Consider the following 27,674-nt stretch of genomic DNA (forward strand, 5'->3'; position numbering starts at 1 on the left):
GACCCCAGTACCCCAGCTTCAGGGTGCATCAGGCTCTAAGAAATGGGGAGAGGAAGAGGGAGAAATAGCCCTCCCATCATGGAAAGTAGACATTTTGGAAATTTCTGAAAATCAGAGCTGCCAGCCCTCTCTGCCCACAGTGGGCGGGCAACAGGGGAGGCAGCTGAATGCTGCCTGGGTCCTCCACCAGGTGGGAGAATCGCTGAGTGATGAACCCTGGGGCTCCTCCAGTTAGCAAACTCTCAGGGCAGGGATTGAATCTATCCAGCGGCTGCCCCAAAGCTGCTATGTTTGTTCCCAGTCCCCAGGGGAAGGGTGTTTCTAAATGCACATTTTATTTTATAGCCTGGGAGCTCTGATGAGTAACTCGACGAAGGCAGTGTGAGACCCAGATTGATGGGGCTGGTGCTGTGTGTTTGTGGAAGGGACACAGGCTGGGCTTAGGAATGCTTTATCTGCCTCCATCCCAGGTGGAGAGGCCTGGTTTGAGTGGGGTGGTGCCTTGTCGATGATTGCTGGGTTGGGCAAGAGGAGGGACTTGGATACCCTGTTTTTCAGTTTTATTTCCAAATCTTGCAGTGTCTTTGAGCCAACGATGACAGTAACACCTCTATTAACCTCCCGGCTTCTCCTGTGCTGCAAAGTGCCTTCCTTCTCCTACTCTTGGATGTGGATCCTCCTTTGAGAAGTTGTGCTCTCCTGTCCAGCATCTGCAGGGCACTCAGGTGCTCCACTTGAAACCCCTCCATCTTCTCCCCTTGAATGTGCCTCCCTTCTTACCCATCTCCTCCTCCAGGAAGCCTTCCCTGAATGACTCTCAGTGACTTTGCTCAGGGCCTTCTCTCCCCATCCCCCAGCACTGAAGTCCCAGTCTCTGGCTGCTTCCTGGTCTTCAGAATGTGCCCACACTTCCTGTAGCCTGGGAGCTCAGAGGGCAGGCTCTGGGTCTCTTCCTTGGGCTCTGCACGTGCCGGGCATCTATTCCCAGGCGTGTCAGAAGAGGTCAGCTGGAGCCAGTGACAGACACAGTCAGGCCAAGAGCATCTTGCTCTCCAAGGCCAAACCCAGGCACGGGAGGGGATAAAAGTCTCGTGCCGGGCCTCAGGGCAGGAACTTGCTCTTGACGATCCTTTGCAGCCCTGAGACCTTCAGTCACTGCCATGTCTCTCTCTCCCTGCCGGGCCCAGAGGGGCTTCAGCGCTCGCTCAGCCTGTTCTGCCCAATTGGTGGGCCGAGGCAGGGCTGGCTTCAGCAGCAGGAGCCTCAGTTCCTTTGGGGGTTGCCAAGGAAGCTCTCGTGGAAGGACCTGGGGTTCGTGGGGAAGGCTAGGGGTGCGGCTTGGGGAGGGGAGTGGTGGGCCTGGGCTTTCCCTGTGCCCTCCGGGAGGCATCCGGCAAGTGACCATCAACCAGAGTCTTCTGACCCCACCGAAGATTGAGATCGACCCCCAGTTCCAGGTGGTTCGGACTCAGGAGACCCAACAGATCAGAGTCCTCAACAACCGGTTTGCTTCTTTCATTGACAAGGTGAGGGTCCACTCAGCTAAGCCCCTGTCTCTGTGCCTGCCTCCGAGGATCTGTTTTCGATGGGCTTGGGAATGGGGCAGTCAAGCCTCCTACTCCTTTTCTAATCACTTCTACAGCAAGGAAGTCCCTCTTGTGGTCTAACTGGAGTCTCTCTGGTTATGCTGAGGCTATGTTTAATTGGTGTTTTGAAATTCCCTTTATAGAAATGTCATTATAATTCACTGAGTGTGTGGGCAAATATTTATCAAAGGCCTCAAAGGCTCCAGGCCGGCCAGAGGGTTGCTCAGGCTAGAGAGTTGTCCCGGAGGCTGTGCCCAGGCAGGGATTCTGGCAGGAGCCTCGGGATCTCTGCTTGTGCGGCAGGTGCGGTTCCTGGAGCAGCAGAACAAGGTCCTGGAGACCAAGTGGCGCTTGCTGCAGCAGCAGGGGCTGAGTGACGGGCCCCAGGGCCTGGAGTCTTTCTTCGAGGCCTATCTGGTCCGGCTCAGGACACAGCTGGAGCAGCTGCAGAGGGAACGAGGGTCTCTGGACGCTGAGCTGAAGTCCTGCCAGGGCCAGGAGGAGGAGTACAAAGCTAAGTATGTGAACCACAGCATCCCCATGGGGCCTGGGGGCAGCTGGGAGGGCTTGAATCAGGCTGTCTGCTGGAAGTTGTCCCTCCTCTGAGCTCCTGGAGTCACAGGACGGCCCTCCCCTCTGGCCCCTCTGCATCCCCACTCTCTCTGATTCTCAGGGGGCCCCATCTGCTGCAGGTAAGAGGCACCCCAGCCCCTGATACCCAGGACTGGAGAGCCTCGATTCTAGCAGGCCCTGACTATGAGGGCCACGTTTCTGGTCAAGGTGGGGAGGGGCTTATTTAAAGAATGTTCCTGCGGGTTTTTTTTCTTGAGAAATTCCCGTTGAGCAGGCTGTGGGCTAAAGTGACTCAGATATTCTCTGGTCTCAGAGGTAGAAGGGAATTCACTTAGTGGGACCATCCCTGGTCCTGTGGCATGATTCACGGCTGGCTGCAGTCCTGGGTTCCCCACAAGGTCACCTGGTGGTAACGGGGAGAGCCCTGAAGCCACAGAAGGCTCATGTTTGGTGACTGTGAGCAAGGAATAGCTGTGTGGCCTTGAACAAAGAATCTCACCTTTCCCAGCTTCAGTCTCCATATCTGTAGACTGGGATAATGCCTTTCTCGTGTTCCAGAGCCATTGGGAGGTTGGCTCCAGGGCCCAGGTGGAGGGTCCTAGAAAGACTGGGGACAGGAGACCTGGATTTTAGATCTGCATGGGCCACCTAATTATCTGTAACCTGGGCATAATCTCTCTGATAAAATCCAAAATGCCTGCTTCAGGTGATGACTGTGAGTGGTAAGTGAGAAGTGTTTGAAAACGCCTTCCAGACATGGAGGTAAGTGACCCGATGTCATAGTGGACCTGGGCCGAGAGTGAAGAGGGACATAGGACATGACAAAACTTCCTGAAGGAAGAACAGAGGTGCAGGCTGCTGGTGGGTCCTGCTTTGGAGCATCAAAACAGGGTGACCTTCTCTTGGGGACTGTGCTTGGAGAGAGTCCTGGGCTCTGATGCCAGCACCCTAGGCAGCGTCTTTCTGTGCTTACTCGGCAGGTATGAGTGCGAGGCCTACAGGCGTGCCACTCTGGAGAATGACTTTGTGGTCCTCAAAAAGGTGAGTGGGTTCAACTGCTCTACCTGAATTCTTTTTTTTTTTAAAAAATTCATTTATTAAGCTTCACTGGGTCTTAATTGTGGCATGTGGGATATTTAGTTGTGGCAGGCAAACTCTTAGTTGTGGCATATGGAATCTAGTTCCCTCATCAGGGATTGAACCCCAGCCCCCTGCTTTGGGAGCACGGAGTCTTAGCCACTGGACCACCAGGGAAGTCCCTCTACCTGAATCCTGAGCCATTCATTGTGCACAGAATCTGGGCTGCGAGAGCCGTGTGTGTGTGTGTGTGTGTGTGTGAATGTATCGGGGAGATTCTCACACACGACATGCTGTCAAATGTCTACAGGGACCCTGTGGGGAAATGGAACACACACACAGACACAGGGACCCTTGGACAAGATCTGATTGAGGGACTATGGGATGAGCTCTGGGAGTCACTGTGGGAGAGGGTGGGGAGGGAGTGGAAGAAGCCCAACTGGTTGGGATGAATGAGGAAAGGCTTCCTGGAGGCGGTGTGGGTCAATGTCAGACAAAAGAGAGCAGGGCAAGGCGGGGCTGAAAGAGGAAGGAATGGGAGCCAGAGAGGGCCATGGGGGTGTGTGTGCTGGGCAGTGTGTGAACAGAACTCCTGGGTCAGAGTGGGACCCCCAAAGAGGGAGTGGGGGCACATTGCTTTTGTCTCTCTGTCCCTAGGATGCAGACGGGGTTTTCCTGAGCAAGATGGAGATGGAAAGCAAGGTGAAGGATCTGAAAGAGTACATCTGCTTCCTGAAGCATCTCTATGAAGAAGTGAGGATTCTCCATGGGCAGAAGCGATGGTTTGCCTAGGGCAGGCAGGATGAGGGAGGGGGACAGCACAGGCAGGCTCCCTGTGGCCACAGCATAGTGAGAATGGCCAGGAGGTGAAGCCTGGTTAGGGTGCCTTAGACACTGGCCATTCAGTCCTTTGACAAACAATTACTGAGAATGTACCAGGTGAATTGCTAGGTATTGAGAATACACACGTGAATGACCAGACAGAAATCACGAGGCTGGGAGATAATAAAGACAATAAGCAGCAGACCTGGTAAATAAGTAAATTACATAGCATGTTAGAAAGTGATAAATGCTATGGAAAAAGGAAAACCAGAACAGGGAGAGGAGGATTGGGAACGTGGAGGGGTAGGGCAGGTGGCAGTTTCAAATAGAGTGGTCAGATGGCCTTATTTAGAAGATGAAATTGGAGCAAAGATCTGACAGAGGTGAGGAAGTTAGCCACATGGTGGGGGGCGGTGCGAGGGATTCCAGGCAGAGGGAGCCGGGAGCCTCCTGGTCTTTGAGGAAAGGCAAGGAGGAAGAGGGAGCGGCTGTGATAGGAGGTCAGGGAGTGACGTGGGCCAGGTGACTTGGGGCCCTGAGGACGTGTTGCTTTGACGTCCAGGAGTCCTCGGGCTGCCCTCACTTGCAGATAAGAGGACAGGGCATGCTCAGTGGCAGCCGGCATGAATGAGGGCTGCCTCTGAAGGAGGCAGGAAGTCAGGCACTCTGCCCACTTTCCCCGGGGTTCCAAGGGGAAGGGGAGCCGGGAAGACGTGGGACACTGAGTCAGTCCTGCCCGCAGGAGCTGGCCCAGCTGCAGACCCAGGCCACTGACATGTCCGTGGTGTTGTCCATGGACAACAACCGCTGTCTGGACTTCAGAGACCTCATCGCCGAGGTCCGAGCCCGGTACGAGGATATCACCCGGACCAGCAAAGCCGAAGCCGAGCTGCTGTACCAGACCAAGGTGCTGGGGCTGGGGGGCTAGCACTGAGCTAGAAAAGACTGGGTCTCCCTGCCTGCCCGCCCTGGGGCAGTCGTCCACCTCAGTCTGGCTGGGGCTGTTCTGATGACCTGTCTGGAGCACCAGGGCTGGGTGGGTACCACGTTTCCCCCTCTCCGGGAGGGAGGCAATGCAGGGAAACCATGAGAGATGAGCCTGGAATTCCACAACCTCATCCCACCACGTCCTGGTCTCAGCGTTTCACCCGCATTCTGGATGAGGATGTGAGAAGGTAGAGAGCCAGGGCCATGGTCAAGGGTGAGGGTTAAAGGTCAAAGGTGGGGTGCTGTCCACTCACGGTGTCACCTCTGTTCCCCACCCCCAGTACCGGGAGCTTCAGGCATGTGCCCAGCTTCATGGGAACAGCATGAAGGAGACCAAAGTCCAGATCACTCAGCTGCAGCAGACAATTAAGAAGCTGCAGAGTCAGATTGAGACCGTCAAGAATCAGGTAAGGGTCCCGAGCCCCCAAGCCCTCTGTCTTACCACCTTTGTTCAGAGGTCACTGCGGGGTTGGTGTGAAACTTTGATAACTCATTGGAACTTCGTATAATTTGGGATTGAGAGCACTTTGAGCCCCACATCAGAGGGGTTCGGCTGTCCTCCAGGGGATTCTAGCCGCACGGGCTCTGCACAGCCAGCCCTGGCCCAGCCTTCTCACTGCATTCCATGCCCACGTGCGCTTGGTACTTTCGGCTCCTAGGGGAGAGGGTTAATTCATCTTTTCTAATCTCTTCTTTTGGCACTTACTCCTCAAGTCCAGCAAGGACTCTAAGGCCATGCACTGAATTTCCTGGTCCCCTGTTGGGGAGGGACAGAACCAGGATCTCAGGGAGCAGGGGACTCTGGCAGGATGGTGGGGTGCCGAGGCCCCCCTAGGGTCAGGTGATGCTGTGGATGGGAGGAGCGGGGAGAGGAAGATGGAAGGATGGCAAGGGCAGGGAGGTGGTTTCCTGCTCCTCTTGGAGACCTCACTTTCAGATGTGAGGATTACAGATTCTTAAGTTTGCAAGTGTCTTTGCTCTCACTTTCCCCAAGCCCAAAGAATCACTCTTTTGGGATCAACAGAGGGTTGAGAGCTGAGACCACAGAGTCAGAGGGTTTCCTCAAGCACTTCAGCCTGATTCCCAAGTCACGTGTGGCCCGTGCACGTGTGAGCAGGGCACAGATCCTGGAGAAAGTTCTTGGAGTACAGATCATTCAGAGGCCATCCTCAGTCTCCAGATGTCCTGACCTGCTCTCCTTTGAAGTGCAAGGCAGGACCTGAGGTGAAGGTGACCAGGTCCTATTACTCAATTTGCTGCCACTTTCTTTTGCCCATCGTTTTGGACTTTTTGCTTTGGAAGCTTGGGGATTCTCTGGGGTGTCTGATAAGATACAGATTCCTGAGCTTCCCACTGGCAACAGGGAATCAGAGTCTCTAAGCGTGGAGCCCAGAAACCTGCTTTCTCAACAAAGCTCACCCAGGTAATGACGAAGCGCGTGGAGTCTGAGTCCAGTGGCGAGCGCCTAGGAGAGTCACTATGTGCTCACGTCTGGGAACCACAGTCCTCCCGTACAGCGAGGTGTCTTTCCTGGGAGACTCCCTCTTGGGGACCCATCCCCTTTTACTCCTCCTTTGCATGCACAACCCTGATGAACAGGGACTGCAGTTAGAGCAGTGGACCGAACCTCAGATGTCCTGGGCTGGGGTCCCAGCTCCACCTCTCACCTCCTTTCTAGGGTTCAGTTTCTTCATCAGGAGAATGGAGACAGTGTCCCCATCCACGGGGTGCTTTGTGGAAAATGAATAATGAGAGCCTTTAGGGAATGCCTTCCTTCCTGACCCGAATGTGAGGGTAAATCGGCTAGATGGCTGATTAGACAGGGATGCAGTCTTTCCTCTAGGAGTTTTCTATCGGATTGGAGAGGTGAACACAGAGAAAGTGTTTTTCAAATTGAGGCCCATGATTTGATAGACTCTGACAACATCGGGACAAAGTATTTGAAATGGGGCTGTTCTAAAAAACACATGGATAATGAACCCATCCAGGACAGGAGGAGCTGTAAGTACCCTGGGAGAGAGAAGCTATTCGAGGGATGGTGCTGAGGGTTAGGGCTAGGGGAAAAAATACGGAAAGTCACTGGGGAAAGTGGCAAAGGAGATGGATTCATTTCCTGTGGCCGCTGTGACAAAGTATCACAAACTTGATGGTTTGAAAGAGCAGAAAACTGTTCTGTCTGGTCCAGAGGCTGGAAGTCTGAACTCAGGTGTCAGCAGCTGTGCCCTCTGAAGGAGCTGGGGGAATCCTTCTTGGTGGCTGGTGGCTCCAGGAATTCCTTGCCTGGTGGCTGCCTCACTCTCATCTCTGCCTCCATCTATTTCAGTGTCTGTATCCCCTCATCTTTTTCTTGGACATCGGTCACTGGATTTAGGGCTCATCCTAAATACAATATGATAGCATCTTGAGATCCTTAACTCATTACATCTGCAAAGACGGTATCTTTCCAAATAAGGTCATGCTCTGAAGTTCTTGGTGGACATGACACTTTTGAGGACACTATTTAACCCGCTCTAGGACTTAAAGAAGCAGAAGAGGGAACCCTTCCTTTTAGAACGAGAAGAGCTGGGCATGGCCAAGAATAATTTAGGGCTCATGAAATTATGGTCCATCTCAGCTTTTAAGTTATAGTTGGTACTTTGGGGGCCTGTGCCATGCTGATAGTCACTTTCTCCCTTATCTCCACGCTTTGCTAGAATGCCAGCCTGCAGGTCGCCATTGCTGATGCTGAGCAGCGTGGGGAACTGACCCTCAAGGATGCTCAGACCAAGCTGGCCGAGCTGGAGGCCGCCCTGAGAACCGCCAAGCAGGACATCGCGCGGCTGCTGCATGACTACCAGGAGCTGATGAGTGTAAAGCTGTCCCTGGATGTGGAGATTGCCACCTACCGCCGGCTGCTGGAGGGCGAAGAGTGCAGGTGAGGGGCTGGTCAGGGTCCTGGGGATGTGTGAGAGAGGTGGGGGTGGGGGATGCCAGGCCAACACAGGATGCTGAGAGATTTCTCCATACTCTGAACTGCTGAGGGCCACCCGTTCTGCTGGGAGCGATTTAAAATTGGGGGATTTTATCTGCTCAGAGGGTGCTGCTCCAAGAGGCTGAAAGCATCCTGGGACACATTCTCTGCAGCCTTTCTTAGTGTTTCTTCCTCTTGTCTTTTCTCCCCCAGGATGTCTGGGGAATGCGCCAGCCAGGTCACTATCTGTGAGTATCAGGGGACTTTGGGAGAGGGGTTGCCATGGAGAATCGAGGACTCTGCTGTGACCCTGGCCCCTTTCTTGGCAGCTGTTGGAGGAGGCAGCACCGTTGTGTCTGGAGGAGCAGATGGTGGCCTGGTGGGCTCTTGTGGACTTGGAGGCGTGAAAGGCAGCTTTGGGTCTAGCTGCTCCAGCATCGTGAAGGGAGGCTCCAGCGTCGTGAAGGGAGGCTCCAGTGTCGTGAAGGGAGGCTCCAGCATCATCCTGGGCTCTGGGCAGGGCCCCGTTGTGGGCTCTAGCTCTGTGTCCGGCTCTTCCTCCAGCTCCACCAGCCACACTATCCTAAAGAAGACAGTTGAGTCAAGTCTGAAAACGTCTGTCACATACTGAGTGACCCAGAGGCCACCTACTCACCCCTGCTTTCCTGAGCCCTCTTAGGTCTTCTCTCATCCTCATCATTCCCATCCCTGCGCTGCCAACTCTGCATCCACTGCCGACAGCCTGAGCCGGCCACAGGGAACTCTGCAGAAGTCAGCGGGTCCTGCCTGCTTGCTGTTCTGAATGCTCGTCCAGTCTAGCCTTGCTCTGCATACTAATTTGCATCTTACTTGTCTGCTGCCAGCCCCAACCAAGGAGCACAGTGCCCAGCCTCAGCCCACCAGCCAGCCTCGTCCTCCCCCCTCTCTGCAGCCTTCGACCGAGATGGGAAAACTCCTGATTGGGCTTGGCCAGATTGCATCTCCATCCCAAGGGAGAGGCTCGAGGCCCACTGACCAGAACCTGAGGGCTGGAACCAAGGGCCACACCTTTGCCCTCTTCACCTGCCTCTGGGCCACCATTTCTGTATTTCTGTCCATTTATTTTCTGTGAAATAAAGCAGCACCCAGTTATCCCTGCAGTGGGTCTTCCTTTCTTTCTCCCTCCTGCTTCCCCACTCCTTCCTTCCCATAAATTTTTTTTTCATGGTAAAGACTGCTTTATTGGTGGCAGCTAATACAAGTCAATTAGTATTGATCCCCAAAGAACTCAGTTATGTATCAGATTACTGGTCCACAGAGAGCTGAATGGAATTGAACCAACTGATTGCTGGGAGGATAAACTGAAGTCAATCCTGCTTCTTGGGAAATGAAGCCAGAGCCAGTTCATACATGGCGTGTGCCGTTCCACCAACTGCAAGAATCATGGTGGTTCTATACAGGACGGCATCAGCTATCCCACCCTTCGGATGCACTGGAACTCCATTATCCTCCTGAAACAGCTTTTGTTTCTCTGGAACCCTATTTCCAAACTGCCTGCGTGAAGCAGTACTTGTAGTCCTCTGAGCAATCTGACAGAGAGCCAGAAGATTCTGTAGCATCTTGGCTCAGGTACTGCCCACCAACCGCGACAACTGACCACCAGCAACGAGAACGCCCCACGCTGGAACCGGAACTACCTCCTCCATAAGTTTTTTTGAGTGTCAGGACTAGGGTTACTCTGGTAGTAAGATCAGCCCTGCCGTGCTCTCCTAATGTGTCTCTCTTACCTCTTCTGTCTCCAGTATAACGCTCTCATTCATGAGAGCCAGACCTTCCTTCTTGGAGCCCTTGATTTCCAGGGACAGAGTGTGGTTTAGTCGCTTAATCATGTTTGACTCTTGCAACCCCATGGACTGTATGTAGCCTACCAGGCTCCTCTGTCCATGGGATTTTCCAGGCAGGAATACTGGAGTGGGTTGCCATTTCCTGGTAACTGGCCCTTTACAGCTAATTCACATACCTGGGTTGGGAGATCAGGATTTGTGCTGAGGTTCTTTTGTGTCCTCTTGCTTCTTCCAGTCTCCTCCCAGTGATGTGCTGGTTCTAGCTCCACCCAGGGTGGTAAGCTTGGGTCTTGTTATCTCACTTCCGTCTCTCACCTCAGAACTTTAACCTGCCGCTTCTCCTGGGCAGGTTAATTCAGCACCGAAGCTAAGACATAGCCTTATACATGTGTTCCAAGGGCATTTAGAGGACAGGCTGCAAGGCAGAGACAAAAGTTCCTTTTGGCAATGTGCAGCTTCTCTGCCACTCCTTCCAGCAATTCTCAGCAATTCTGCTCTGCCCCAGGCTTGCACAGCTCACCTCCCCCACCCCCACCCCACAAAACAAAAGCTACGCAGGTACCCAGCTCACTCTCCTCAGAAGGCAATTTATGGAGTATCTACATTGTTTGAGTGGGTCCTGTGGGCATCTCACACCTCACATCAATCAGATCATTCAGGGATTCCTTCCAGCCCTCCACTATGCTCCCTGGTATGCCCTCCATCTCCTCCATCCCCACTGATGTTTAAGTAGCTCTCATAGCTTGCTCCCTAGTTAATTGCCTACAGTAGGCTCTGTTCCCAACCAAGGACAGCTCCATTCATCCCTGTTTTTCCTTCTTCCCAAGATTGCCACTCCCATCACCCCCCTCTTCCCCGTCTGGCAAGGGTGGCCAAACTCTGATTTGTCCAGGGCACAGAGGTTTTCTGGGGTGTGGGATTTTCAGTGCTAAAGGAGGATGTTCAAGCATGTTAGTTGCTCAGTCATGTCTGGTTCTTTGCGACACCATGGGCCTTAGCCCTCCAGTCTCCTCTGTCCATGGAGATTCTCCAGGCAAGAATACTGGAGTGGGTTGCCATTCCGTTCTTCAGGGAAACTCCTCAACCCAGGGATTGAACTGGGGTCTCCTGCATTGCAGGCAGATTCCTTACCATCTGAGCCACCAGGGAAGGGGCTAAAGTGGGATAGTACCAGGAAAATCAGGAGGGGATGGTGACTCCGTGTAGAGCTGAAGAGATGAGAAAAAGAGTGGATGACTGATTGGGTGGTAGAGATGTAGGAATAGGTAGAAGCTATAAGCATGGAGGAAGGCAGCCACCCCTAGAGCAGGGAGGGGGCTGGGAGGAAGTACCTCCCATGTCTCCCAGATCTCATGCTAATGTCCCCCCTCCTTGGCCAACCCACCCACCTCTGGAAGCCAGAGAGCCAGGGAGTGGCCTGCAGGGATCAGGGAGGTCGGGGAATCAACTGGAGCAGAAAGGATGCTTATGGAGAACCTCCAGTGCGGGGACTGGATGTTTTTGTTTCGAAGGTGTTTTTGTATCGAAGGTATCTGCCCTGTAGTGAGTGCTCAATAAATGCTGACTATTATAATTGTTCCTATTAGATGAGAAAACCCTGCCCTGGATGGGGCTCCTCAAGGGCAGTGACTGTTTTCTTCACCGCTGCATCTTTCCTATCGTTCAGCCCATGTTGGGTGCCAGGTTGGTGCCATCAGCTGTCTCGCCTCATCCCTTTTATATCAGCAGCAGCATTCTGTCCCCTCTGCTCCTGTGTCCTGTGCAGGGAGGGGCCCTGGACAAGAGAGGGTCTCTAAAGATGGAGGCCCTTGGTTCAAGCAGCAGAGGCGGGGAGGGAGCCATGCCTCCTCAGCTACGGAAGAAAGGTCTGAATTGGGGTGTCCTGTACAAAGATGAGTGGAGAGCCAGACTGGAGAAGGCGGAGTGGCTCCCACGCCGTCTGGGCTGGGGCTGGTGAGACTGTCTCTGATAGTAACTGTGGGCTTCCTCCGTGGCTGTCAGCAGCCCCCGGCACACACCTTGGCACTGAGTGCCAGGTAAACACAGGAGGGTGTCAGTCCCTGGGGAGGGCTGGAGGGTGTGTTTGCGGCCAAGTCTGCTCCCACCACCCCGCTGTGCCTACTCACATGGCTGACATCACTCCTTTCCCCACTTGCCCCTGTCTCCCCTCCCATGCTCCCTGGGGAAGAGATAAGGGAGCTGAAGAAGGGGCTACAGCCTCAGGGACAGGACACTGAGCTCAGCAGGAAGTGATGGTTCGGTCTTGGGATGGAGGGCCAGCGCTTTTGAAAGGACTTCCCTGGCAGGCCCTGGTCATAAGCAGAGGCCGGGGGGCCCAGAGAAGTTGAATGTTGCCCAAGGACACACAGCTCAGTGGGGGTTCACCTCCCAGCTCAGCTCCCCCAAATGCCTGGTGTCCTGACTCCAAGCAGGGAGGAAAAAACCCTTTCCTGGCCACCGAGGGACTAGTTCTGGGAGCATCTTCACCCCCATCCAGTGTGGGAAAGTGAAAGTGTGAGTTGCCCTACTGTGTCTGACTCTTTGCAACCCCATGGAAACTGCCAGGCTCCTCTGTCCATGGAATTCACCAGACAAGAATACTGGAGTGGGTAGCCATTCCCTTCTCCAAGGGATCTTCCTGACCCAGGGTTGAATTCAGGTCTTCTGCATCGCAGGCAGATTCTTTATCATCTGAGCCACCAGAGAAGCCCTAGGAGGCTGGATTCAACTCCTTCAGGCAACTGGGAGCCTCCCGGCCGCCTAGAAACCATCCCACAGCCTCCCCTGGGCCCAGAGCACCTGCTCTCTGCCTGTTTCCTGGGGCAGGAGGGGTGGTCCCTTGTCCTCTCCTATGGAACCCCGATCCCGGCCCTGGCAGCTGTGTGGGGACCCCAGCGAGAGCTGTCCCTGCTCCTTTCTTCGGGCAAGTCTCTCTCCTTCTGGGATCACTTCCTTGCCGAGAGTTGAGGTGGGTAGTCAGTGGCACATCCTCACCACTTCTTTGTCCTAACAGCTGGCTAACTTTACATCTCCACGTCCTTCCTCAGGGATGTGTTTGGTCCCAGCCGCCCCAGGTGGTAGGTACGGACGAGACCCTGTGAAGTGATTTGAGGAGCCCTCCGGCCTCTTCTGGATCGAGACCCTGGGCTCTGTGGCTGGGAAGATGGGAAGTTGGGGGTATCTATAGACTTCATGGGGCTTTTGTTGGAGACATCTTATTTTTTTTCAGCTGTACCTTGCAGCATGTAGGATTTTAGTTCCCCGACAAGGGATTGAACCTGTGTCCCCTGTAGTAGAAGCGCGGAGTCTTAACTAATGGGCAACCAGGGAAGTTCCGATGCTTTTTGAATCTGTACTATGTCCAGCCAGGGTGGGGTGTGTCCCCCACCCACTTCCAACTCCTCCCAAAATGGCTGGGCCTTTCTGAGGGAATGCTGCCAAGGGGGACTCAGGTGGCTGTTGAAACCCCCGGTCTTTGCCTCCCTCATCTCCTGGCTTCGGCCCTTCTACCTCCTTATTATCAAGTGCCCAGGCCTCTGTGTCAGGCCGGGACCCTCTCTGTCCTGCGTCCCCTCTGCCCAGCATAGGCTCTCTACCGGGCAGACAGTCTGCCAGTGTACAACAAAAGAACTGTCTATCCCCAACCCAGATTGGCACCTGTGGCCCCAGCCTGGACCTGCCAGAAGGCGCCGAGGCTGTGGGCCGGAATGGCAGGACTGGAGCAGGCCCGGGCACCCTCTCCACAGCCCATTGCCCAATGCTTCCGCCCCCACCACCCGCACAGCCCGGGCCCTGGGGCCTTGGCTTACCACAGGGGCTGGGACCAACCCCAGACAGAGCCCCACAGACTCAGAGCTGCCACCAGGGCTGGGTGGGAGGAGACCAGTCAGCCACTGGGTGGTGGGGGTGGCCCTGGGAGCCCGTATCATCCTGTTTCAAGTCAGGAGCACCCCAGGGGGGGAGAAGGAGGTGGCATGCGGCCCCAGACGGTTGGCTCAACCCCAGCTCTGGAGCTCAGGTGATGACTGGGAGCAGCCCTTCCCTCCCGCAATGGGAGAGGAACACCCCCGGCCCTCAGGCCCCTCCCTCTCTTCCTGGGGCGATGGGGCAGGAGTGTCTGTGGAGCCCAGGAGCCAGCCCAGCTGGGAAAAGATAAAAAGCCCACCAGTGGCCCAGCAGCTCACTGTGCCCCGTCCCAGCTCTCCTGTCTGATCTGGCCCCGCTGCAGCGATGAGATCCTCCGTGTCTCGGCAGACATACTCCACCAAAGGGGCCTTCAGCTCCAGCTCAGCCAGTGGTGGGGGTGGTTCCCGGGCCCGCACCAGCTTCAGCTCGGTGACTGTGTCCCGGAACAGTGGCAGTGGCGGGGGGCCCCGCTGTGGCCCCAGCATGGGTGGCTTTGGGAGCCGGAGCCTCTATAACTTAGGGGGCAGCAAGAGCATCTCGGTCAACATGGCTGGAGGGGCCTCGGCAGGGCGGGTGCTCGGAGGCTTTGGCCTTGGCGGTGGGGCCTACATGGGCCTGGGGGCTGGCAGGCCGATGCTGGGGCCCGTCTGTCCTCCTGGTGGCATCCAGCAGGTCACCATCAACCAAAGCCTGTTGACCCCCCTCCACGTGGAGATCGACCCGGAGATCCAGCGGGTGCGCACGGAGGAGCGGGAGCAGATCAAGACCCTCAATAACAAGTTCGCCTCGTTCATCGACAAGGTGGGCCCAGGTGGAAGGAGGCAGGAAGGGGCTGAGGAGTGCAAGCTGGGCCCCTGAGAGAGGGTGGGCAGGGCGGAGGCTGTTGCTACCCATGTGCGCTGGGGCGGGGATGGATGGAGTGACTTTTGAAGCCCTTCTGGGATGCCTGGACCCGAGTGGCTGGATGGTCTTTAGTCGCAAGTGATGATGACTCTCGAGTTGCACTCACGAGGCCTTTTGGCCCAGCCCAGCTTGATGGTGTTGCAGTCATCATTAATGGGGCTACACAGCAGCCTTATTGTACAATTCAATAGTGGATTGTCCTCATTATTCCTCTTAGTGGGGTGGCCCTTCCTGCTTCCTGTCATTTTGTAACTGGGAAAACTGGCCTGAGTGTCAAGTCCCCAAGAACCCCATATGTTGCCTGTTCTGTTAGTTTTGGAGGAGTTCTAAGGACGAAAACGTTATCAGGACACAGTGCAGCGGTGGGGAGTTCCAGAGGAAGTCTCCTTTTGGCTTCTCCAATCCTTCCTTTCTGTTCCACCCAAGAAGCTCAGGGTGGGGTGGACATGAGTTCACTGGTCACAGGCCGCCATGACTCAGGAATATGCAGTTTGACCTGCCTCAGATCAGGGGTATCCTGACCCCTTCTCTGGCTCCCAGGCCAATGAGGCAAGCTCCTGTGCTAATGTCTGGCATTTCCAGGCCCACTTGGCCGCACAGTCTACCACTACCCCAAGGCCCCCAGGCAGTGGGCCCATGATAAGGAGAATCCTGGTGGATGACCATACCTTGGTTCAGTGATCTGTGGGTTTCCAAAGGACCCTGATGCCCCCTTTCCCATCTGATACGCACAGTGTTTCATGAGAAGTCAGTCTGGCTGACAGTGTGTCTATTTTTAAAAAGAGAAATTTGAGGTCTGGAGAGACGAAGTGATTTGCCCAGGATCACCTGGAGGCAGTGGGGGGCCCGGGACTCAAGTTCATGGCTTTAAGAGGTCACTGCTCCTGGCAGGTACGCCTGCTGCATGGTGCCCTGGGGCCACGGACCCATGGGCCTGGGGTGCTGTGGAGGTGGGATCCGGAGAGGCCAGATGGCAAAGGATGAGGCAAGCTGTTTTGCCTGACCCCTCACCGTCTCCCCGAGTGACTTTTGGTTCTTCTGTGGGACTGTCCCAGAGGTCAAAGAAGCAAACCCTCTCAGGCTCTCAGAATCACGGCCTAGGACCTGGGGGTCTGACAGTTTGTCCGTGTCTGGTGTCTTAGAAGCCTGGTTGGGCAGAGGATCCCCCTGGGGGCTCTCACCATGAGCATGCTTCTAAGTCTATAGAGATAGGGCTGGACATTCGTATTTTAAAAACTTAAAAAATGTCAAGTTTTCAGAAAAGATTTAATAGTAGTACAATATATTCCTATATTTCTTTTCACCCAGGTTTACCAGTTTTTAGCATTTTGTCACTTTTGCTTTCTTTCCCCCTCTTTGTAGGTATATTTGTATATATCCATATGTACATACATATCCACACATATACTATAGATGTATCTGCATTTAAAATTTTTGATCTTAATGCAGAATTAGGGTTCAGAAACATTGATTTAGTGTGATTTACCCAGGATAAATGAGAAGAGGAGACCCAGGGAGAAGTGACTTGACTGTCACCAACCAGTAAATGGCCGAACTGGACCTTTTATGTTCATTAACCCTTTAGAGTCCTTGTCATTGGATCAAACTGTCTTTTTCAGCAAAGATGGTTCCCTCAGGAACTCCTCCCCAAAGCAAGGCATAGACCCTGCACTGCCCCATGGTGTGTCCTGGTCAGGATGGATGGTGACAATGAGCCTGGTCTTGGTCCCTTCTGGGGCTGGGGGAGGCCGCAGCCCACCCTTCTTGTTCTGGCTCAGGTGCGGTTCCTGGAGCAGCAGAACAAGGTGCTGGAGACCAAGTGGGCGCTGCTGCAAGAGCAGGGTCAGAAATCGGGCGTCACCAGGAACAATCTGGAGCCCCTCTTCGAGAGCTTCATCAACAACCTGCGGGGGAAGCTGGACAACCTCCAGAGCGAGCGGGGGAGGCTGGACTCAGAGTTGAGGAATGTGCAGGATCTTGCTGAGGACTTCAAGACCAAGTGAGGAGGGCTGGACCAACTGTGGCCACGTATGAACGGGGAGGGGCAGCATGGGGAATCTCCCAGGAGAGGGCCACCCCATTCCTGGGTCCTAGGACCCAGCTGGGTGGGTGCTCAGACAGAGCTGTTTCCCATGGGGGCTCAGGCTCTGGACCCATGGCCTCCTGGAGGATTGTCACAGTGTGTCGTAATTTTAAAAACTATTATAAGATAGGGAGAAAAGTGTAATGAACCTTTGTGGTCTCATTAGCCAGCTTTTATAATTATAACTCACAGCCAATCTTGTTTTGTCTATACCCCTACTCACTCCCTTTCCCTCTTCCCTTATTGTCTTGAAGCAAATCTCATTCATCCAAGTCATTTCACTCACAAGCATTTTTACCGGATGTATTCATAGGTTCATCTGTGTAACTTGACTTAATAATATACAAACACAATGCCATAAGAACATCTAAATCTTTTAAAACAGTAATCCTCAGTATCATCAACCATCTAATCAATGATTGAATTTGCCCTTGTTCCATTAGCGTCATAAATTTTAAAAATACAGTTTATTTGAATCAAGATGCAACTAATGTACTACCCAAATTCACATATTATGACTGGGTTGAGCTGTATATTCATGAGTTTAAGGTATAAACCTTCATAACTTTCCCCACTGCTTGACACTGGCAATTTTAAAATCTTAAAAGTCTCAGTGAAAGCAATTGGACAGAAGTTGGCGTTTTCAATGACATCCTGTTGTAGAAAGTGAATGCAAAGGTTAGCCACTGTTGACACGTCTTTACCTGTTCCCATAAAGCCTCCCAAGAGCTCTGATTCAAAGAGATGGCCGCTCTCAGTTGCCATATTATTGCACAAATACTGTGTTCAGTTTCTCAGAAAGGGTGGGTGGATTATTTACAGACTGTATCCCAGTTTCTCCATTGGTTGGCTGCATTACAGAACTGCTCCCCAAAGGTGTTTTTGGCCGTTGTGGGACCCATTAGGGACTCCTTAAAGCCAACTAGGTTCAGTGTCTTAAAAGGTGAACTGGGCTGAGTCTCCCTTGTGTAACAGGTATGAGGATGAAATCAACAAGCGCACTGCGGCAGAGAATGAATTTGTGGTCCTCAAGAAGGTGAGCAGGGTGGCGGGGAGTGGGGGCAGGTGGTCTTTATCTGCCAGGGTGCTGGGCTGACTTGGAGAGGGGCAAGAGTCCTGGCAGCTGAGCCCACTGCCCTCCTCTCTCTCTCCCCAGGATGTAGATGCCGCATACATGGGCCGAATGGATCTGCATGGCACGGTGGATCGCCTGGTGGAGGAGATGGATTTCCTGAGGCATCTCTATGAAGAGGTGAGACAGCCAATGGACAGGGATACTTACATTCCGATACAGTTTTGGGGATTCCTCCTGGAAGTCTGATCAGAATTCAGTAGTGCAACTTCATTGATAGAATATAGCATCTGGACCCTTAATCAATACTAGCATCCATGTCTTATGTGCTTATGATGGGCCAGGAACTGGGCTAAGTTTTTTATATAATCCTCTCAACAACTCTGTAATATAGGTACTGTTATTGTCTCCATTTTATAGTCTTGGACTCTGAGGCTCTGAGTAAGCTGTCCATGCTCTCATAGCTAGCTAGAGGCAGTTGTGGAGTTAAAACTTCGTCCTTGGACTGTTTGTTATACTGTTTTCCTTATTGCCCAGTTTATAACAGAGCAAAGGATGGAGGATTTCAGATGGGTAGAGAGTGGGGATTGAAATTCCAAGTTAGAGCAGGAGGTGAGGAGTGGGTAGCAGGTAAACTGCAGAATTTAGGAGGGATTCCAGGAAACAAAGGGGCTTTGAAGACTGAGGCTTTGAAGAGAAGGAAAGACGATGTCTTCCAAAAAAAAAAAAGAGTCTTGGTCAAACACATCCACGGGATCTTTTAGTGGTTTGGTAATACAGGCATGAAAGAAAATCTGTTTGGCTTGACTTTTCCTTAGGGGTGTCTTCTTGGCTCCATGCCTTTCACACACAGTTTAGAGTTCATTCTGGAGGCTCATGGGAGATTTATGTCACGTTTAACTTGGAGAAGTCTAAATGTCTCCCCTTTGAAAATGAGGATATTTCCATGTCTCAGGTTCTGGAATCTCTTCTACCGTATTTCTCACGGATCTCCAGGGGTACTTGTTTCCCTAGCCATGGCCATGAGGTCCTAGTATTTGTTCCCCTGGCCTGGACGACTGATGTTGTCAGCAAGGCGAAGGCCTTTCCTACTCTCGGTATCTGTCTTGGCTTCCATTTCTTCCCAAGCATCCTGCCCTTTTCAGTTTACTGACTGTTTCCCTTGATAGGAAAGAGCAAATGATGTAGGAGTAGAGTTGTTGGCTTTGCCTGGTTGTCTGTAGGGTTAGCCCAATGCTGCCTTCTTGTTCTTCTTGCCTAGAGCTTATCTAAAGGCCGCTATCCATCAACCTTTGCATTTCCTTGAGGATGAACTCCCCATGTTCATCCTTGGCTGTGCTGCTCTCCTTCAGACATCTCTGTGTGTCCTTCAGGATGAGCTTGTTGGGGAGTGTTCTGTGTCATACTGCTGATTTCTTAGGTGTCTCCCTAGCTTTTTCTTTACTAGGATCATTGATGGTCATTCACCATCTGGGATTTCCTCATTCTCTTCTCTTAGGATGGTCTCTCTTTTAGGACAGGTCAAGGGTGCCCAGGCCCTTTTCTCTCAATGGGAAGGAATTGGCTTTCCTAGTGTCTTAAAAGCTTTCCTTTCCTTTGCTGTTCCCTGTCCACTTGCTGCATATTGCTGAGTGCCTTCTGCACAGCCCTGGCAGGACAGTCTGCCTCTGCAGGCTTCCATATGATATGCTGGGAGCCATGTTGGGACAGGTGAGCTGCATGGGACAGGCTGTGGCTGGCTCTTCCTGGGAGGGCTGGGAGAGTTTCAGAGGAGACAGCAGTTTGGATTTTGAAGGAAGGACGGGATTTGTAAAGAAGGGGCAAGTAGAATCTGCCAACTGGGGCCCCAGCCTGCACCATGATACTGAGGTGCCAAAGAGCAGTGTGTTTGGAGAGCAGCCAGTGAACCAGGCATCAAGTGTGTGGGAGAACGAGGCGAGGAGGTGAGCAAGGAAGGTGAGCTGACCAAGTGACCAAGCCAGGGCCACTTCCGGTGCCTCCTGGGGAGGTAAGAGTGAAGACCAGAGCAGTTGTTCCCTTGCTTGCACACCAGCTGTGATGGCTAACACAGCACTCAGTAATCGATTTTAAGGCCTGGTTTTGGTCAGGCCAGATCTTAAGGAAATTCAGAAGGCCAACCACCAATCCCTGGCATGTCATACAGGGCAGGAAAGTTCCCTCTGGCCTGGGGGGGTCCCTGTGGGATCCAGCCCTTGCTCCGATGCCATCACTTCATCTCTCTGGCTCCTTTCCCCATGCATAGATAAAAAGCTCACACCTTAACGCCACAGAGTTTTTCTCTCTCCACTTGCATTCGCTCTTTCTTTGGAAAGCCTGCCCTTTTTATCCTCTAGTCCTAGCAAGAACATCCTTATCCACTCTTGGTGGTGTTTGGTAGATAGTGTTTGCCTCTTGTCTGAAAAATTCCAAGTTAATTTTCCTCAGGACCACACTCTGGCATGGGGCTGTGGAGGGACCCTGAGCCGGGGAGGGTGATGAGTGATGCTGCAAGATAATGCTGGCAACGTACGACTGCGACACTGATTTCATCTGTGGCACATGCTTCATGGGCATATTGACTGACCTTTGGAGAAGACTGGGCAAATAATGCATTTTACTGAGCACCCACCATGGGTCATGTGTGAATCTGAATCCTCAGATCAACTACATTATGAAGGTATTATCATGACCATTTTACAGAAAAAGAGACTGAGGCCTTGTAAGGCTTAGTGAGGACCTCAGTACCACAGCTGGTGAATGTCAGACAGGCATTTGAACGTAGCTTTGTCTGTCTTCAAAGCTTGTGTCTTTCTGCCTGGCCCCCACCTCCAACCCATTCCACCTTTTAAAAGCCAGTCTAATCTGACCATTTAAATCTATTTCTACACAGATATCAGTTTTGGCTTTGGTAGTCCTTTCTTTCTTATTTTTTAAATTGAAATATAGTTGATTTACAATATTGTGTTAGTTTCAGTTATACAGTGAGGCGATTTGATTATACACACACGTATGTACATATATGGGCTTCCAGGTGACGCCAGTGGTAAAGAACCCACCACTAATGCAGGACACGCAGGTGACATGGGTTCGATCCCTGGGTCGGGAAGATCCCCTGGAGGAGGAAATGGAAACCCACTCCAGTATTCTTGCCTGGAGAATCCCATGGACAGAGAGGCATGGTGGGTTATAGTCCATGGGGTCGCAAAGAGTTGGACGCGACTGAAGAGACTTAGCCCAGCACAGCACAACCTCCTGTGGGCCAGCTGTGGCCCTGCCTGCCTCCCAGGGGTTCTGAGGATTAAAGGTGAGCCTGCTGGCTCAGGGCCTGGTAACAGCTAGAAGGCACTCCTTCCTTCCTTAGGCTCTTGGAAGTCTGCAAATCCATACCAAGAAAGGGGTCTATCCAACTGGGAGCCCTGTTTCCAGCTGGAAAGACTGAAACTCTGCTGGCAGCCATAGATTCCTTTTAGGGTGGATCCTGGAGGGGCGGGAGCACGTCCTTCTGATGCCAAAATCACTCCCCTACCCCCTGCTCCCCTGGCCTGGGACAGGGGTGCTGGAGACAGCTACATCCGTTTCTGCAGGAGCTGAGCCAAGTGCAGACTCACGTGTCTGACACCAGTGTCATCCTCTCCATGGACAACAACCGCAACCTCGACCTGGACAGCATCATCGCTGAGGTGAAGGCCCAGTATGAGCTGATTGCCCAGAGGAGCAGGGCTGAGGCTGAGTCCTGGTACCAGACCAAGGTGAGAGAATGGCTGGCTCAGGGGTGTGGGTTGGGCCTGCACCCAGACCTTCCCCCTTGGTGAGGTGCCTGGGCCCCTGGACTCCTCGGAGGTTGGGGCCAGACACATCCAGCCTACTCATCCAGCTGTGAGGGTGGGTCCAGGGGCCAGTTACCCAGGTGGGCCTGGAATGATTTGACAGCTCACTGCCATTTCTTTGGTCTCTAGTATGAGGAACTGCAGGTGACCGCTGGGAAGCATGGGGACAACCTGAGGGACACCAAGAATGAGATCGCTGAGCTCACCCGCACTGTGCAGAGGCTGCAGGGGGAGGCAGATGCAGTCAAGAAGCAGGTGAGCCTCTGGTGGGGGCCTGAGGGTCAGGCCTGGGTGTTGGCAGAGGTGTGCTCAAGGGTAAGGCCTGTTCTTCTCCCCATGGATGGGATACGCTCAAATGCTGGAACAATAAGATCAAGAAGCTCCTCTTACAGGAGAGGAAACTGAGGCTCAGAGAGGGACAGGGACTTGCCCAAGATCACACAGCATATTGGTGGTAGAGTAGCCCCCTCCAAGAAGCTTGACCCCATCTCCAAAAGGTCAGAGCAGGAGTCTGAGCATTCAAGAGTCCAGGTCACAGTTGCTAACTCCATCTAAGGCATGGGCTCCTCCAAAGAGCAGAGCGAAGCATTTGGTTAATGGTGAGCTTGTATGATTTGTTTTATCTCTTTTGTGGCACTGGGGTGCGTTGCAGCAGGAAGGTTTTTTTTTTTTTTTTTTTTAAGATTTCTTTCATTCTTTTGTTGTTTGACTGTGGTGGGTCTTTGTTGCTGCATTCGGGCTTTCTCTAGTTGTAGTGAGCAGGGACTACTCTTCATTGCGGTGCACGGGCTTCTCATTGCGGTGGCTTCTCTTGTTGTGAAACATGGGTTCTAGAGTGCTCGGACTCGGTAACTGTGGCACATGGGCTTAGCTGTTCCTCAGCACGTGCGATTTTCCCAGACTGGGGATCAAACCCATGTCCTCTGCATTGCAAGGCAGACTCTTAACCACTGAACCATCAGGAAAGCCCCCAGGAGGGCCTTAAGATTAGACTTCAGTAAGAACTTTCCCAGTGGGGCTACATGACCTTGTTCGTATAGTATCACCTCCTCTCTTAGAGGAATGTTTCTCTTTTCCTTCCTTCTCAGTTGGTTGGGGCGGCAGTCAGGGGAGCTGGGGATGGTGACGTCTAGTTTAAGGGCAGAGAGATGGATGCGATGACCCTGGAGGGTGTGCCCAATACCTCTCATGCCCTCGGCAGTGCCAGCAGCTGCAGACTGCCATCACGGATGCAGAACAGCGTGGGGAGCTGGCATTAAAAGATGCTCAGAAGAAACTTGGGGACCTGGATGCTGCCCTGTATCAGGCCAAGGAGGACCTGGCCCGGCTGCTGCGTGACTACCAGGCGCTCATGAACGTCAAGCTGGCCCTGGATGTGGAAATCGCTACCTACCGCAAGCTGCTGGAGAGTGAGGAGAGCAGGTGGGTGCCCCCCCACCCCGTTCTCTGTCCTGATTCTGAGGGCTCCTGGCCCTGCCCTGTGGGAGATCCCATGTAGTTGGTTCTTGTGTCGGGAGGAGGGTAAGGGAGCACCCGTGGAGCTGGGCTCGTAGCTCGTCACCTGAGACTCTCCTGCTTGTGTTCAGGGCCTCGCTGTGTGTCTCCCCGGCTGGCACTACCATCAGTAATCCTCATGGTGTCTGGCAGGCCAACAGGGGACAGGGTTTTCTTTTCCAACACCAGATTCTGACCCTGGAAGAAGCTTCGAAAACAAATTCATCATCTCTGTTCTTGTGGAGGGCATGAGATGCAGAGAAAGTCACCTTAGCCAGAAAACGGGCAGCTCTGTTGTGGAGTGGGTTTTGTTTCCCATTCCATTGGAGCAGGGGCTGCTGCTTATGGTCCAAGTGTGGAGGGAGGAGAGGGCAGAAGAAGGATGGAGCTGCCTGGCCTACTGAATCTCTGCTTTCTCTGCTACACTGGCTTTAGGACCTGGCGGAAGGGTGCCAGGGCAGCCCTGGGCCAAGCTTTGGTGCCCTGGTTTTGTCATGTGGCTCCGGCTCCTGAGAGTCTCAAGGCCCACTGAGTTGATTTATTGTAAAGACAATGAGAGGGAGAGACAGGGTTTTCACTTGGGCTCCTGGGACTGCTCACTGATCCTTCACCTGGCCTGTCTGTTTCCCCCAGGATGTCTGGAGAATGTCCCAGTGCTGTCAGCATTTGTGAGTATTTTGCCGCCCCGGCCCCGGCCCCAGTCCTCTGCTCAGTCCATTCAATTTGTCCTTGAGCCTTGGAGACAGGTTCGGGGGGTCCCAGAGAATGAGCCCCCTGCCCCCGGTTTCCCAGGGCACCACTGTCTGAGTTCATTCTGGTCACTCCCTGATGTCGGGAAGCCCTAGATCCTCTCCTGACATGGCTGCCCCGCCTCACCCAGACCCTTTCTCTTGCAGCGGTGACGGGCAACTCCACCACTGTATGCGGAGGCGGTGTGGCTGGCTTCGGGGGCGGCATCTCCCTGGGTGGGGGTGGGGGTGCCGGTGCCAGCAAGGGCAGATTCAGCACCAATGCAGGCTACAGCACTGTCAAGGGAGGGCCTGTCTCTGGGGGCACCTCCATCCTGCGGAAGACCACCACGGTCAAGATGTCCAGCCGGAGGTATTAGCTGCTGTCTTGCAAGCTGGGGCCCCTGCACTTCTCTCCCCGCGCCCCATCCTCAGGAGCAGGAATAGCCCCAGGACCACTGACCAGGGTACAGGCATGCCAGACTGCGCATGGGATCTGCATTTTGGGAAGGGCTCAAATCTACCCAGGTTTCCTCCTTGGTTCTGTAACAGGATGGGAGGGGTGGTTAAGGCCACCAGTTTGCAGAATGTATTTGGATGATTTGGGGATGATATTTTGACCACGGAGAGGAGGTTGGATTTCCCCAGGCCATTTCAGCTTCTCTCACCTCTTCTGCTCGTCTGCTCTGGGCTCAGGTCAGGCTGAGGGAGGATAAAGTCAGAAGTGGTCTCCCGTCTCCCACCAGGCCACCCCCTCCCTGAATCTACTTACGTTCCCCTCCCTTGTCTGTGCTGTGATGTATCTCAATAAACGGTAATTGCAGCTAGCTGTCTGGGGCTTGTCTGTCCTGCCCAGAAAACAGAAACTGTCAACTGATTAACTCAGCGATGGTTAGGCAGCAACAACCACATGCTCACAATATCTCAATCTTACTAAGAGCACATTAGTTCAGTACCATCACCACTGTAGGCTTTGGCCTGGAGACGGTTGGAGGGACTATGTAAGTAGCTCCCAGCAGGACCCAGCTCCCAGCAGCTGTCTATTGCCCAGCCCCTCCCCTAATGCTACTGTGCCCCCTGCCAGCTCTGCGGGGCAGGCAGCATGTGTTCAGTGGAGAGGTCTTGGGCTTCACAATAGGTTTAAATCCCGACTCTACCACTTACTAGCTGACCTTGGGCAAATTACTTAGCCTCTTTGGGCCTCACTTTCCTCCTTTGTAAGGGGACAACAGAGGGTGAGACAGAGGATGGTTGGAGGGCATCACCGACTCGATGGACATGAGTTTGAGCAAGCTCTGGGAGTTGGTGATGGACAGGGAAGCCTGGTGTGTTGTAGTCCATGGGGTTTTAGAGTTGGACATGACTGAGTGACTGAACTTCCTCCTTTGTTAAAACGGGCGTGATGGAAACATGTGTAAAGCATCTGGCTTAGAAGAGCCTTGGCAGGAACTACTTCCCTTACCTCTGGCTTCTGGTCCCCAGCTCATCATCTTGGAGTGAGATGATTTCTCTTTCAGCCCTCACATCCAGTCATCCATAAAACCCCGCATGTTCCTGCCAATAAGAGAATGTATATTCTTCTCAAGTGCACATGGAGCACTTTCTGGGATAAATCCTGTGTTAGGCCACAAAATAAATCTTGGAAGGCAGCTATGCTCACCGCTATATCACCGATGCTGTACATAAAACAAGTCTTGGCAAATTTAAAAGTCTTAAATAATATAGAGCGTCTTTGCTGACCACAATAGTATGAAACTCAAAACCAATAACAGAAGGAAAAGTGGAAAATACATGAATACATGGCAATTGAACAGTACACTCCAAACAACTCCAATAACCAACAGATCAAAGAAGAAATTTAAAGATGGAAATAAAAAGGTATCTGGAGACAAATGAAAATGGAAACACAACATACCAAAACTTATGAGATGCAGCAAGAGCAGTTCTAAGAGGGAAATTGATAGCTATAAACACAGGTATTGAGAAAATAGAAAGAACCCAAATAAACATCTTAACTTTACACCTCAGGGAACTGGGAAAAGAACAGAGTGAGTCCAAATTTAGAAGAAAGGAGGAAATAATAAAGATTAGAGCAGAAGTAAATTAAATAGGAAACAGGAAAATAGCGGAAAAGATAAAACCCCCCAAGAGTTGGATTTTTGAAAAGGTAAACAAAATTGACAACCTTTAGCTAGACTAACCAAGGGAGAAAGAGACGGCCCGAATCAATGAAATTATTCAAGAAAGAGGAGACAGTGCAACTGATACCACAAAAACACGTAGGATCAGGCTTCCTGGTGGAACAGTGTGTGAGAATCTGCCTGCCAATGCAGGGGACATGGGTTTGATCCCTGGTCGGGGTAGGTTCCACACGCTGCAGAGCAACTAAGCCTGTGTGCCACAACTCCTGAGCCCACGTGCTGCAACTTCTGAAGCCCATGCATCTAGAGCCTGCATGCCACAAAAGGAGAAGCCATTGCAATGCGAAGCTCAGCGCAATGAGAGCAGCCCCAGCTTGTCACAGCTCGAGAAATCCCGGGCAAAGCAGTGGAGACCCAGCTCAGCCACAAATAAACCAATGAAATTATAAAAAATACATGGGATCATAAGAGGTTGTTATGAACAACTATATGCCAATAAACTAGACAACCTAGAAGAAAGGGATAAATTCTTGGATATATATCACTTACCAAGACTGAATCAGGAACAAACTGGAAATCTGAACCAATCAACTACCAGTAAGGATATTGAATCAGTAATTAAAAGTCTCCCAACAAGGAAAATTCCAGGACCAGATGGCTTCATTGGCAAAATTTTTTTTTTTTTTTTTACCAAATATTAAAGAAGAATTCATGTCAACCTTTCTCAAACTTCTCCAAACCCCAAAGAGAATGGAAAACTCCCAAACCCATTTCATGGGATTAGCATCAAAGCCAGATAAGCACACTACAAGGAAAGAAAACTACAGACCAATATCTCTGATGACTATAGGTACAAAAAAATTCCCAACAAGATACTAGAAAACGGAATTCCACAGCACATTAAAAGGATAACACACCATGATCAAGTGGGATTCATCCCTGGGATGCAAGGTTGGCTCAACATACACAAATCAATGTGTGATACATTAACAGAATAAAAAATAAAAAAATCATATGATTGTCTCAATGTGCATGCTTCGTGCTAAGTCTCTTCAGTCATGCCTGACTCTTTGCAACCCTATGGACTGTAGCCCGCCAGGCTCCTTTGTCCATGGGATTCTCCAGGCAAGAATACTGGAGTGTGCTGCCATGCCCTCCTCCAGGGAATCTTTCTGACCCAGGGATCTGCATCATCTGAATATATGCAGAAAAAGCATTTGAAGAAATTCAACACCCACTCATGATAAGAATTATCAACAAACTAGGTATGGAAGGAACATACCTCAACATTTATCACAAGCCCACAGCTAACATCACACTCAAGGTAGAAGGTCACGAGCTTTTCCTCCAAAATCAGGAACAAGGCAAGGGTGCTCACTCTCACAGTTCCAATTCAGCCAACTGGAAGTGGTAATCAGATAATTAAAAAAAAAAAAAGGAAGCATAGTTAATTTACAGTGCTGTGTAGTTTCAAGTGTAAAGCAAAGTGATTCAGTTATACACATACACATATGTATATAACCTAAGCTTCCCTGCTGGCTCAGACGGTAAAGCATCTGTCTGCAATGTGGGAGACCCAGGTTCGATCCCTGGGTTGGGAAGATCCCCTGGAGAAGGAAATGGCAATCCACTCTAGCACTCTTGCCTGGAAAATCCCATGGACAGAGGAGCCTGATAGGCTACTGTCCATGGGGTCGCAAAG

At 52.2% G+C, this 27,674-nt stretch overlaps 3 protein-coding genes across 4 annotated transcripts; 2 read left to right on the plus strand and 1 right to left on the minus strand.

Moving 5' to 3' along the window:
* Positions 1-1,102: 1,102 nt before the first annotated feature.
* On the plus strand, positions 1,103-9,134 carry KRT78 (keratin 78). Of its 2 annotated transcripts, XM_012174210.4 has the most exons (9): positions 1,103-1,526; positions 1,890-2,104; positions 3,140-3,200; positions 3,894-3,989; positions 4,801-4,965; positions 5,327-5,452; positions 7,739-7,959; positions 8,209-8,243; positions 8,325-9,134. In XM_012174210.4, exons 1-9 carry the CDS (start codon positions 1,161-1,163, stop codon positions 8,624-8,626), a joined length of 1,587 nt encoding a protein of 528 aa, XP_012029600.3. In that variant the 5' UTR covers positions 1,103-1,160; the 3' UTR covers positions 8,627-9,134. The 2 variants fall into 2 exon arrangements, with proteins under 2 accessions (XP_012029600.3, XP_060270030.1); XM_060414047.1 differs by having other exon boundaries at positions 8,209-9,134.
* A 60-nt stretch (positions 9,135-9,194) lies between these two features.
* On the minus strand, positions 9,195-9,655 carry LOC114113973 (cytochrome c oxidase subunit 7A2, mitochondrial-like). The gene has a single exon (XM_042246692.2). The coding sequence runs from the start codon at positions 9,591-9,593 to the stop codon at positions 9,342-9,344; it is 252 nt and encodes an 83-aa protein (XP_042102626.1). The 5' UTR covers positions 9,594-9,655; the 3' UTR covers positions 9,195-9,341.
* Positions 9,656-14,033: 4,378 nt separating this feature from the next.
* On the plus strand, positions 14,034-24,658 carry KRT79 (keratin 79). Its single transcript, XM_027967276.3, has 9 exons — positions 14,034-14,525; positions 16,406-16,626; positions 17,686-17,746; positions 17,867-17,962; positions 21,367-21,531; positions 21,739-21,864; positions 22,811-23,031; positions 23,737-23,771; positions 24,000-24,658. The coding sequence occupies exons 1-9, from the start codon at positions 14,049-14,051 to the stop codon at positions 24,209-24,211; spliced, it is 1,614 nt and encodes a 537-aa protein (XP_027823077.1). The 5' UTR covers positions 14,034-14,048; the 3' UTR covers positions 24,212-24,658.
* Positions 24,659-27,674: the final 3,016 nt, after the last annotated feature.

This window comes from Ovis aries, chromosome 3 (genome assembly GCF_016772045.2).
Source record: "Ovis aries strain OAR_USU_Benz2616 breed Rambouillet chromosome 3, ARS-UI_Ramb_v3.0, whole genome shotgun sequence".
Lineage (NCBI taxonomy): Eukaryota > Metazoa > Chordata > Mammalia > Artiodactyla > Bovidae > Ovis > Ovis aries.

Bases quoted from the DNA above. Each gene is read 5' to 3' on its own strand.
- LOC114113973 (XM_042246692.2), bottom strand. From the start codon at position 9,593: ATGCTACAGAATCTTCTGGCTCTCTGTCAGATTGCTCAGAGGACTACA.
- KRT78 (XM_060414047.1), top strand. From the start codon at position 1,161: ATGTCTCTCTCTCCCTGCCGGGCCCAGAGGGGCTTCAGCGCTCGCTCA. The intron at 3,201-3,893 runs GTGAGTGGGTTC...CTCTGTCCCTAG, and splicing joins ACTTTGTGGTCCTCAAAAAG to GATGCAGACGGGGTTTTCCT. The intron at 3,990-4,800 runs GTGAGGATTCTC...TCCTGCCCGCAG, and splicing joins TGAAGCATCTCTATGAAGAA to GAGCTGGCCCAGCTGCAGAC.
- KRT79 (XM_027967276.3), top strand. From the start codon at position 14,049: ATGAGATCCTCCGTGTCTCGGCAGACATACTCCACCAAAGGGGCCTTC. The intron at 17,747-17,866 runs GTGAGCAGGGTG...CTCTCTCCCCAG, and splicing joins AATTTGTGGTCCTCAAGAAG to GATGTAGATGCCGCATACAT. The intron at 21,865-22,810 runs GTGAGCCTCTGG...TGCCCTCGGCAG, and splicing joins CAGATGCAGTCAAGAAGCAG to TGCCAGCAGCTGCAGACTGC.